General features: G+C 43.5%; 1 protein-coding gene across 6 annotated transcripts in view; it reads right to left on the reverse strand.

Annotated features, from left to right (window-relative positions):
* Uck (Uridine-cytidine kinase) overlaps positions 1–6,040 on the reverse strand; it is a 139,700-nt gene extending 133,660 nt beyond the window's left edge. The window contains exon 1 of one of the 6 annotated variants that reach the window (XM_055065023.2): positions 5,368–6,034. In XM_055065023.2, coding sequence (XP_054920998.1) covers positions 5,368–5,481 — 114 coding nt within the window. In that variant the 5' untranslated portion in view covers positions 5,482–6,034. Of the gene's footprint in view, positions 1–5,367 lie in introns of all 6 variants that reach the window. The other 5 variants (XM_072285887.1, XM_055065026.2, XM_055065024.2 and 2 more) reach the window with 5 other exon arrangements.
* Between the last annotated feature and the right edge of the window lie 7,121 nt (positions 6,041–13,161).

Consider the following 13,161-nt stretch of genomic DNA (forward strand, 5'->3'; position numbering starts at 1 on the left):
TAGGGGCGCAGACCTGTATGACCTTCAATTTGTACCTCTTATTAAGTTTCACAACAAGACATGCCACCCTCTCGTTAATGCTATAGAATTCCTGTATGTTACCAGCTATGTTCTTATTAATCAGGAATCCGACTCCTAGTTCTCGTGTCTCCGCTAAGCCCCGGTAGCACAGGACATGCCCGCTCTTTAGCACTGTATATGCTTCTGTTGGCCTCCTAACTTCACTGAGCCCTGTTATATCCCATTTACTGCCCTCTAATTCGTCCAATAGCACTGCTAGACTCGCCTCACTAGATAACGTTCTAGCGTTAAACGTTGCCAGGTTCATATTCCAATGGCGGCCTGTCCGGAGCCAGGGATTCTTAGCACCCTCTGCAGCGTCGCAGGTCTGACCGCTGCCGTGGTCAGTTGCTTCGCAGCTGCTGGGGACTGAGGGCCGGGGTTTGAGTGTCGTATTCATATAGGAGGTTGTGGCCAAGTACTGCACCAGGGTGGGCAATCCTGCTCTGGTGAGGGAGTGCGTTACCGGTTCTGGTCACCGGGATCAGGCCACACTCCAGGCCTGTTTATGCAATTTTATCAACACGCGGATTTCTTTCTTTTTTTAATGTGGTGGAAAATTGCACAACACCGAGATTCGAACCACAGTCCTCCTGCACATGAGGCGGATGCTCTACCTCTACACCATCACTGCCTAAATACAAAAATATACATTGCAATCCATGGCATTACAGTGGCATACCTGCATTTGGGAGTGAGCGTGTAATTAAAAAACTAAAACTTTGACCTCCATTTTCTCTACTAATAATCAAGCTATTATTTTGGAAGTAATGACAACAGAGTCTTCAAAGAACATTTTATCCATATAAATTGATTTAGTATATGTTGCTTTAGTGTCCCCTTTAACAGCGCAAAGCATTTTTAACATCTTGAATGTGACAGCAACCCTCACACCACTCCTGCAATGCGCACCGTTGCACCCTGCCACCGCAAGAGGGCTCATTCAGGCAGTGCTCCCTTTGCCTGCACGAAAGCAGTGCCACTTTTCAATGCATGCTAACTGAAAAGAAGAAATTACTCTATGACACAGAAGTTAAAAGAAGTGGATTAAATACAATTTTAAGCAATGTAATCTAAGCAAGAAATCTCTCTTTAATGTGTTTTAGGTCACATCATGGCACACAGATTTGTTTACACTCTTTAGCCATCAAGAGGCACCTTATGTCATTTCATTATCACTTTCAGAGCCAAATTAAAATATATTTCCTTGTTTAAGGAATAAAAGCACGCTCATTTCCATCACTGTGACACACAATCTTCTCAATTCCACCACAATTCAAAGCCACGTTCAGAGTGGTAGGCAGACCTTTTAAATTTTTTAAGTACCTTCTTTGCAGATAGGCTTAGGGCAGCAGTGAATCAGTTATGCACAAATGGCTGTTTGACCAGAATACAAATTGTATTGGACGTCTTTTCAAAAGCTATGCAGCATACCTCTCATTTTTGCTTGCCTTTAGTCTATGCTTCTACATGCCTAAGGATTTTGCAGCATGCACCTTCTAATGCAAACACAGCTGTAAATTAACATTAAGAAAAGCAACGATACAAAAAGAAATTACACAACAATGTCCCACAGCACCTGACTTCCAAGAATTGGCACAACTGCCAAACATTGAAAAAAGCAATATACAGACAAAGCAAACAACTGAATCCCCAACATTCAAAAACGTAAGCCTGATTGCTGTCATGAACAGTCTGTTATAAGAAGTATCATATGAAAGGTATTATGCTATCTCCTGAAATACAATATTGGTGGCAAGGCTGCCTTACTAAAATAGCATCACACTGTAAGCATCTAATGTTCTAGAAGTAATTTTCACACATCATGGAAGCAGCTTCTCATGGTGCTGCCAATGAGACAATGACATCGGTGCATTATATTCAGTACCTTGGGTACCTGCCTTCACTGTCATTGACACATGGTCAAAACGCCGTTGGTGTCCTTTGCCAGAAGCCCTGCACAACATCGTTACCTTGCGAGGAATGTGTCAACTCTTGTGCAGTTTCAGTTGTTGACAAAGCTTCTCATTGTGCTAATATCTGAACATGGCAGCCGCGATGACATCAGTGCAAATCATTTAAAGTGTTAACGGTGCCACACAAAACAGCACCTTAGAGAGGTAATTTTTAATCAAATGTGGTTGGGTAAAGCTTGCACATGATACTTTTCAGTGATCAACTTTGAATGTCTGTGGGAATCAATTTAGATTTGACCGATAAGACTAAAAAATTGAGCCTGGCCCCTTTTCGGCACATATACAGAGGCAGTAACCACAGTCACTCTTGGCATTCACGTTATCAATGATGTTTCACTGTACTTTAATGAAATCAAATGAGTGACTAGATGATAAAGGAGCTTTTATTTTACAGCTCTCTTAACAAAGAACAGATACTTCACAGCATACTTGAGAAATGGGTGAACTAAAGGGTTACACATTTCCAACCCAACTATAGGAAGAGGTTCCTTTATCTTACTCCTTGACTAGGAAGCTCCTAATTCAGCTTAACTGGGCAGTTCCCATATTGCAACCAGCCCAGCCCTTCTCACAAAACCTGGCAAACCAGCCTTTCAAGAAAGCTATGACCACTCTCACATAGTCTATTGTGCATTATTTTTATCTATAGATAAATGGATAAATTGTAGTGCCAGGTGAAAACGAAAATTCAACGAGTTATTGTATTGGATGTTCCGCCATGAATGCCTTGCCATCTCTTCAGAATGTAAGCCTTCATCCTCAATTAAAAAGAGCTCAAAATTAAGGATGTGCAACTATTCAAAATTTTGAATACAGATCGAATAGTAAAGATTATTTGATTCGTATTCGAGTATTCACTCTTCAGAGCTGTCAAATATTAATTCCGTTCAGATACTGCAAAGAACAGTTTTGCAGTCTATGCAGAGAACAACTGATGAGAGTGGAGATTCTTACAAATGATTCTACTGCAGAACACTGATAGCTGCCCCTATGAACCAGTTCCTAAGAAGGCATATGGAGGCGGTAACTTATACACGGTCATTTCAAGTCATTAAATATTTACGTCTTGCATTAGGATGCCAAAGAATTTGCTGACCCAATTTATGCAACTTATTATTTGGCCAGCCTCGACATGTTTGGATTTATTTTAGAACTGTCTGGTGCTGTAATATTGCGGTTAGCTCCTTCAATTAGCACTGCACTGCATCATGTGCATGGTTGTGTGCTGCTCTCTGGTTTCACTGTAGTCATTGTCATGGTGCACTAAGTACAATCACCTTGTCTCATTTACAAGCTTCTCAGTTGACCTGACATCCAGTTAATAACATCAGATGTAGCAAATAACGTAAATAACCCTTTTGTTGCCGGACAGGAGAAGATGAAATAACAGTGATTCAATCAAAGATTTAACTATAATGCTTGGAAAACGGGCGGCTTTTTATATGTAGTGTCTCTCGACTGCAAGGGTCCCAGAAAACAGGAAGAATGCAAACATTATACTAATCCACAAAAAGGGCGACGTTAAAGAACTAAAAAATTATAGGCCCATTAGCTTACTCCCAGTATTATATAAAATATTTACCAAAATAATCTCCGACAGAATAAGGACAACACTGTAATTTAGTCAACCAAGGGAACAGGCGGGCTTCAGGAAGGCATTCTCTACAATGGATCACATCCATCTCATTAGTCAGGTTATCGAGAAATCCGCAGAGTACAATAAACCTCTCTATATGGCTTTCATAGATTACGAAAAGGCATTTGATTCAGTAGAGATACCAGCAGTCATAGAGGCATTACATAATCAAGGAGTACAGACCACTTACATAAATACCTTGGAAAATATCTACAGAGCTACCTTAATTCTACACAAGCAGGAAGATACCTATAAAGAAAGGGGTCAGACAGGGAGACACAATCTCTCCAATGCTATTCCTGCATGCTTGGAAGAAATATTCAAGTTAGTAAACTGGTAAGGCTGGTAAACTGGTAAGAATCGATGGCGAATATCTCGGCAACCTTCGGTTTGCCGATGAGATTGTTTTGTTCAGCAACAATGCAGACGAATTACAACAAGTGATTGAAGACCTTAACAGAGAGAGTGTGAGAGTGGGGATGAAGATTAATATGCAGAAGACAAAGATAATGATGAATAGCCGGGCAAGGGAACAAGAGTTCAAGATCGTCAGTCAGCCTCTAGAATCTTTGAAGGAGTATGTTTACCTAGGTAAATTAATAGCAGGGAACCCTGATCATGAGAAGGAAATTCATAGAATAACAATGAGTTGGATTGCATACGGCAGACATTGCCAGCTCCTGACTGGAAGCTTACCATTATCATTGAAAAGGAAGGTGCACAATTAGTGCATTTTACCGGAGCTGACATATGGGGTACAGACTTGGAGACTGACAAAGAAGCTTGAGAACAAGTTAAGGACTGTGCAAAGAGCGATGGAACGAAGATTGCTAAGCATAACATTAAGAGACAGAAAGAGAGCAGTTTGGATCAGAGGGCAAACAGATATAGCCGATATTCTAATTGACATTAAGAGAAAAAAGAAATTGAGCTGGGCAGGTCACGTAATGCGCCGGTTATATAACTGTTGGACCATTAGGATTACAGAATGGGTACCAAGGGAAGGGAAACGCAGTCGTGGACGGCAGAAGACAAGGTGGAGCGACGAAATTAGGAAATCCGCGGGCGCTAGTTGCAATCGGTTGGCGCAGGACAGGGGTAATGGAAGATCGCAGGGAGAGGCCTTCATCCTGCAGTGGACATAAAACAGGCTGATGATATGATGCCAAACAGCGCAAAATGGGAAATATTGGGTAGTCGATATTTGGCGGTCGTTTTCCTCGAATATTCGTATTCGATTCGAAAATTTTGCCATTCGGAAACCTCTACTAAATATCCAGCCCTCAAGAGACGTGCTTGTTGCGCTAGCAGGTCCATTTCACACATAAAAGTGAACGTAACAGTCATCTGCTGAATTTTGTGGCTGGGCAATTGGCCTCCCACTGTCGTTCGGCCAGCTAAACCAGTATTTTGCAAACAGTTAGTTTATCAGCCTGTGTAACAGGAGGGCTCAAAGACGATTTATTGGCAATTTTTTAAACCTAATCTTATAGTAACAATGAACACTCGCAACTATCATTCTGGTAGGCTTTAACACCAGAAATGGGTTCTGGCAAAGGTAGAAATGTTCTGACCGCTGTCAACGCTGAATCGCGTTTTGATCAGCGCGCTGTAATACAAAGAAAAAGAAAAAAGGTGGACGAAATGCAACATATTGTAATTCCAGTCAATAAAGACACTTTACTATTCACTTACCTTCCCAGATGCCGTACCACCGGCGACGCCAATCAGAAACGGCGTCTTGGTATCGAAGCCGCTGAAACTGTAGTAGCCCGCAGAGTTCAGCTCAGAGCCGCATTCTTCGGACATTTCCTCCTCGGCGCGCAGCGCAGTCAGCAGCGATTGTGATGCACTACGCTTTTGACCACGGGTCTCCGGAGCTTCAGCGACGAGCTACGATCCGAAAGTGCGCGTCATGATTGATTCATCCGCTAAGAACAAGTGACGAAAATTTTGCTCAAATTGCGCTATCGCAAAATGTTCGCGCAGGTGCGGACGGAGATAACTGTTCTACCTAATCAAACCACTTCCAGCTGTCGCAGTATTTGAGATAATCCGCTTTTGCTATAGCGACAGCCGACGGCAAAATAAAAGTAAGGCCACCGTTCCTGCGACCCGGTCGACGGAGTGGAAAAGGGGGGTAAGCGTTATAGTGCCCTAGTCGTTCGAACGCTTAGGTACCATAGCTTTAGCGTGCGTCTATTTGTCGTACAAAAATCCCTCACGTGACCTGATCCTAGGTGCCTAGGGACAGCATCGTTTAGGGATTTTTGAGAAGGCACGATGCTGGCGCCGAGTGACGCCGTGGCGTGTTCGTCCTCGGCGTGATCGTTCTCTGGACCGCGCGTTGTTCAACATTGCGCATGTAATCGTGCGTGCGTTGCTTGTGTGTTGGTTGTAGGTTCTGTGTTACTTGGCGGAAAGCTGTGAGTAGTGGCGGTGCGGCAATGCGGCTTTGGCCTCGATGAGCTCTGGCACTACAGGATCTGCGTTGTGTGACCCGTGCTTTCTTGAGAACCCGGCGGTGGTGACAATTGTAATATCGAAGTGGCCTAGCGCCTCGGCAGCGAAGTTCTGCGAACCGCGATGTGGCGTCGCCGTGTCCGACTTTGCTTAACGGACATCGAGGGATGTGCTGCTCGCTGCAAGTCATGTAAATGCAACTGCGTCGACCGCCCACTGTTCAGCGCTGAATGTGTGTTTGGTGTGCTGTGCTTGAAACGAGTGGTGCAGCCGTGCAGCGGGGGTGGCGGAGGAGCAGAGTGGATTAGGGTTTGCGCGTTCACAGACATGTGCTCCCGTCTTGGTCTCATTAGCGGCTGTCGCGGGATTGTGGTGTGCTAGCTCCTTGCCTAGCATGAAGTTTACGATGCTAACACACAGCATGTTCACGTTTTTCCGCGTTATATGTCATTAGCATGACGGCCGAGTTGAAAACGAAACATGTAGTGTTCTTTGCGTTTGTGTGTTGTAAATTACTTTCTATTGTGGAAGTTCTGGGAGTCTTATTACGCAAGGAGTGCGAACGTAAACATAAACACATATGTGTGTCTGAAATTTTGAATTACCCATAATACCCTTTACGACTGTTAAGTGGGCTACATGGCCTGTGTGAACCAGCTACCGTATGTTGCGACGCTCTTTCGTGTGGTAGAATGATGCATGGTGCGCGTTTATTTCTGTACCGTTGTAAAAACCATTTGTTTATTCACTCAATACAAATGTACGGCTTCTTCGCCGCAGTACAGCTTAGTTACGCGGTGAAGCATACTAGAAGTGGGAGGGGGCCGCTATCAGCCAGCATGTATGTCCACTTAGGTGACCTGAGAGGCGGCGGGTGCGCGAGTGTATAATTTAAGAACTCTTATTATGTCCAGTGACAGTGGAGATCATTAACTGTAGCACCAAAGTAGTGGACCTCTACCAGAACAAAGGCATGTAGTATGCCCATCTCAATTCTTGTGCTTATGCCAGTCTTATTTTTTACAGCAATAGCTGCTATGGGCTAACTCCCCTGGTTGTTCTGATGTCTACTGGTGTTGTCACTGGAATTCCCGAATTTCTTGCTAGAATATTGCAAATAAAGTTCTCGTTGTGCTGCGAGGATTCAAACATACGATCGAAAGAGTGGCAGTCCACAATTCTACATTTCAGCCACTCTGCTGAAGGTACAGTCGTGGTGAATACTGATCCCGGAGAGCGTGATCTAGCCAACAGGTGCCTAGATTGGCTAACACCTGCTCAATGTCTGCATACTGTATATAGAGCTGGCATCCACACCTTCAAGTTCTTGCACATCACCTTCCCACTTGTGAAGGCAGTCCTATGTTAAGTTTTCTTCTTGCATGTGATGACAATGATTGGGTGCATCTGCTTCATTAATCTTCTTCTAGTGCTTGGCTTCTCAGATTTACTGGATGGCGCTGTTGGTGTCTTGTTTTCCTCAAGCAAAGCGCGAGACATAGCAATGCATAGCCCAAATATAGATTTGAGAAAACCAAAACGAATTCAGCAGTAAGAAGCTAAAGGGTTGTTTTGCTGTAGATCAGTGGCTAAGTCCGGATATGAAAGAGGAGGAAGAAAAGCCGAGTCTTTCCACTTCAACACTGAGGCACAACTCCCACAACTAAATAGGACTCTTACTTATCTTACTTTTTTAAGGAGATCACCGACTTGCATTGGCAAGTGTTCAGTAAACACTGCATGAAGTAAGCTTCCTGTGCATATTTCACCAGCTACTGCATCATTGTTTCACATTATGAGTGAAACTGCAATTTTCTTTATGCCACAACTTGCCCAATTTTGTGTTTTGCAGTGGGATGTTAGCAGTGCTAATAAGGCACCTAAATACTCATGAATAGTAATACAGAGAAAAAAAAGTAAGAAAGCAGTGGCTTTTTGTGCGTAGACTATGCATACACCTGGTGCTCTTATGGTCATTTTTTCCCTATCCGCTCAGCCATTCTAAACAAAAAAAGTTTATACACAATTAGTTTATACACAGACTACAACTAAACCACAGGTATCGTTGATAAGCAAAGTATATTTATTCGGTGACATTTTCTGCAGCCCTGCTATTAAGCTTTCCTTCCTTCCTTTTCAGCTGTGCAGGTTCATTAAAGGGACACTAAAGTGAAAAATGATTTATTCTGCATCAGTAAATTACCGTTATACAACACCAAAAACACCACTCTTACAACGATAAGACGTTTGGTAAGCCAGAAAAAGCGCAAGAAAGAAATATGGGTGGCGACGCCTACTTGAGTTCCCGCACCTGGGGGCTGTGACGTCATGGATTTTAATGGCATTTTCTAGGGCCTACTAAATATATATAGCGGTACAGATTGACTACATTGTGTTCGAAAGGAACTAAATATTAAACATGAAAAGTTTTGGGAACCTTTATTCAGCGAACGCGGCCCAAATGCGAAAACATACGTTGGAATCCCTGACGTCACGCTGACGTACCGGCGCTGGGGTTTCGGCGCGAAATTCAAATACTGATACTTTGACCTTCATTTTCTCATCTAATAATCAAACCATTCTTTTGAAATGACTGCCTGTAGGGTTCTCAAGCAATGCTCCATTAGTCTAAACTGATTTATTGTTTCGCTTTAGTGTCCCTTTAAGAAGTGATGATACAGTTTGACAATTTTAATCATTGAAAGACTTAGGGAAACCTTTTTCGGGTTGTTTTTTCTTGGTTTCAGACTCTGCACATTGCATTTTAAGGCATGTTTTCTGTGTTTGCTGCTTTTTCTTTATGGCTAGGGCATGTCAACATTTTTTACACCACTTCAAGTATGTGGTGCCATAGACTGTTCTTAGATGAAGTCTTGCCCTTTCATTCTGTACAATATGATGTCGGTTTTTTTGTGTCCAAGGCCGTTTTACAGCGTGATTGTAGCATTTTGCTAAGTTTTGCCTCTGTCACCCAAGCTTGAAAGATTGCTACCCACTGGTGGTGGCATGACACGTCATGTTTCTTTTTCAATAAAAGGAAGTCGGTCACTTATCCTGTGCCCTGGTTGCCTTTTGTCTCTTTGAATTGCAATTTGTTGCCTATATTTGCTCTTTTGTTGCATTTCAGATCAGGAATGGCTATCATAATTGACATTTAACCATATTGCACACAATGTGGATATGTAATTGCAATATATGGCCACCATAAATATAATTGAAGTTAATAATTCAAGAATAGTGCCTTTGCATGGTGATACAGCCATGAATTGTGGCTATAAGGTACCAGCACTGCAGATAGCACTGCTTGTGCAGAATATAGTGCAGCTCTACTATTTTCAAACATCATTGTTTTTATCTGCATTTGTATAGCTCCAGTTTCTGTGAACAACACACATCTGGTGGAATAGCCAAATTTCTGCCCGTTTTCATGTTATTAGCATATTAGTAAAGGCAGTCGTTTTTATAGTAGCCTGTTTGCCCAGTGTAGAAGCCGCTGCAGGGTGTCAGGATCTCATACACATCTTCAGCTTTGCAGGGGACACAGCATCTGGCACATAGTTTGTCACAGGCCATGTATTCGGGGCAAGTTGAGTTCACTCACTAGCAAAGAGAGAACCAAGCTTGTCGGATATGAAGTAAACCGCCTGTATACTCGGTGGCCTTCATTTAGTGTGACATATGTGGTTATAGCGACCCTTGTTTTAAGCACTTCTTGTCTAGCAGCGGTCGTTTGCTTTTTGAAACAGGATAGCTTTCAGCAAGCTGGACAGGAATAACACTGAAAAACCAGCAGATGTTAATTGTCGCACTTATCATGCGAATCTTCATACAGTATGATGAGGGCGTAAATAAATGAGGGTGTTCCTCAAGGTCTTGTAGCACATGTTACGAGTTTGGAGCAACATGATGTATAGCACTTCTTTGATCGCATGCTATAGGTTTAGCAGGTGTGGCCATGGTTGAAGTGCAGTGCAAGGTCAAGAAAACAGATATCTATGAGCAGCACCCTGGTAAGGAGACTCTGGGAAAACTAGTGGGAAGCCTGTTGAACATCTGGTTGACCCACTTGCTGGCTCCACCAGGCAAAGTATAATAAAGAGAAGGAAGTCATCAACACATCAGAAGGTTTTTACATGTAAACACTGTGCTAAGGTCATAACATGCCAACAAGTCTTAGTGCGCAGGCTATGCACGACCAACTACATATGCCTTCTGTTCGGACATTGCTCATTGTAACTAACAAGGATGGAGTGGACAAAAAAAGAACAGCAGCTCCATTAATTTAGTTTCACTGGTATCGACGGTGTTTTGTAAGCGTACATTGCCATACTCCCCAATGCCTTCTTGGGTGACATCAGCAAAGACCAGCTTGAGGCAAGGGGTAATAGACGTCTTTACAAGCTACAAATGCATGAATGCATGAAGAGCACATTGTGTCCAAAAGGTAGGCACTGGAGAAGGAACAGGTTATTAACAGTGGGCAAAGACAAGCTACTAAACACCCAACACTGTTGCCATGTAACGACCTCTGAAACAATCCCTCTTAAAGAGGAAATCATCTTTGTGTATCCATAAAGAGGGCAGATGGGCAAAGCCCCTTCAGTAATGCTGCCAGCTTCAAAAGCCTATTTTGCACATCCTGAATGCTTCCTTCTTAAGACTTTGCTGGGTGCAAGCATTCTACTGTCCAAAAGCTGTCATTGAGAGCACTGTTGGTTTGGTGGCAATAAATTTCAGAAGCAATTGAAACAAACCTCCCTTCCTAGTTGGCCTGGATGCTCACTGTGCTTATGAAGCAGCACCATGAGGCAAGCAAGGTGAATGGATGCCTCCAAGCCCTTGTTCGTTTATCACACTGTTCTGTTAGTAAAAACCATGAGACTTGAAACCAACAAGCTCAAGTTCGGCACTCGCGTGGTTACTGCGGAGGATTCATAAAAAGCACAAAAACAGAAAACTCAAGGTAAAGGATAAAGCACCATTTAACACTTAGTATTGCTACAGCCCACCCCCTTCTTTTATTTTGTGTGGTCGTGCTACATCTTTTTACTATATATAGGCATGAACTTAGGTGATGTTCCCAATCAGTGTCCAATATTTATATACACTATGTGCTGGTTCAAAGAGGTTCGAAACACTGCAATGGAAGCTTCAAGTAGAAAAGGTGCCTGGAAGAAAAAAGAAGCTGTGCTGCAACCATCTTGGCAACATCTTGTCCCCTTAATAAAAATTGTGCTTTCATATCAACTTGAGCCCTCCAGTTTAGAGTAAAGTACCAGTGCGCTTATGAACAATGAATCAATTCTCAAAGAGCATGTGCAGTCCAGCCAAAAGCAGGGGCAAGAATCCGCATTGTGCTCCTGCATTGAAGGTGAATAACACGTACCATAATGGCGAATGTGCTTTAGTAAGCTTCATTGCAATATTAATTTGTAATGTACAAAGAATTGTCAATGAAGCTTACAACGAGCACAGATGCACTTGCAAATTATGTCACAATTGAAAGTAATGAGCACAGTGTAAACCTATGTGCCCTTTCCACTCTTAGTATGCTTTACTGCACGATGCTTATTTACACCCCTGTATTGCGGTCTAGCATGCTACAAAAGAAACGTTGCATAATTAGGCTTTTTATGATTATCTTTCTCGCAATACACTATTATTTCGCGGTGAAGCCTAAGCAATGCATTGCAGTGAAGCATACTAAAACTGAAAAGGGGCCACTATCACTGGCCATAATAAGACTTCTTTAATTACACACTCGCGCACCCGCCGCCTCTCAGGTCACCTAAGTGGACATACTATGCTGGCTGATAGCGGCCCCCTCCCACTTTAAGTATGCTTCACCGCGTAACTAAAATGTACTGCGGCGAAGAAGCCGTACATTTGTATTGAGTGAACAAACAAGTGGTTTTTACAACAGTAAGAAATAAACGCGCACCATGCATCAGTCTACCACACGGAAGAGCGTCGCAATATACGGTAGCTGATTCACACAGGCCGTGTAGCCTACTTATCAGTTGTAAAGGGTATTATGAGTAATTCAAAATTTCAGACACACATATGTGTTTATGTTTACATTCGCACTCCTTGCGTAATAAGACTCCCAGAACTTCCACAATAGAAAGTAATTTACAACACACAAACGCAAAGAACACTATATGTCTCGTTTTCAACGCGGCCGTCATGCAAATGACATATAGCGCGGAAAAACGTGAACATGCTGTGTGTTAGCGTCGTAAACTTCATACTAGGCAAGGAGCTAGCACACCACAATCCCGCGACAGCCGCTAATGAGACCAAGACGGGAGCACATGTCTGTGAACGCGCAAACCCTATGCCACTCTGCTCCTCCGCCACCCCCGCTGCACGACTGCATCAATCGTTTCAAGCACAGCACACTAAACACACATTCAGCGCTGAACAGTGGGCGGTCGACGCAGTTGCATTTACATGACTTGCAGCGAGCAGCACATGCCTCGATGTCCGTTAAGCAAAGTCGGACACGGCGACGCCACATCGCGGTTCGCAGAACTTCGCTGCCGAGGCGCTAGGCCACTTCGATATGGTGGCTAGATAACTTCGATATTTCAATTGTCACCACCGCCGGGTTCTCAAGAAAGCACGGGTCACACAACGCAGATTCTGTAGTGCTCATCGAGGCCAAAGCCGCATTGCCGCACCGCCACTACTCACGGCTTTCCGCCAAGTAACACAGAACCTACAACCAACACACAAGCAACGCACGCACGATTACATGCGCAATGTTGAACAACGCGCGGTCCAGAGAACGATCACGCCGAGGACGAACACGCCACGGCGTCGCTCGGCGCCAGCATCGCGCCTTCTCAAAAATCCCTAAATGATGCTGTCCCTAGGCACCTAGGATCAGGTCACGTGAGGGATTTTTGTACGACAAATAGACGCACGCCCATAGCTTAGGGCCCGAAAGCGTTAGGTTCACCCAAATAGACGCTAAATAATGGTTTGGCTTGGCTCCGTATATTATTTTTAAATAGGTGGCGC

Source organism: Dermacentor andersoni, chromosome 1 (genome assembly GCF_023375885.2).
Source record: "Dermacentor andersoni chromosome 1, qqDerAnde1_hic_scaffold, whole genome shotgun sequence".
In the NCBI taxonomy this organism is placed as follows: Eukaryota; Metazoa; Arthropoda; class Arachnida; order Ixodida; family Ixodidae; genus Dermacentor; species Dermacentor andersoni.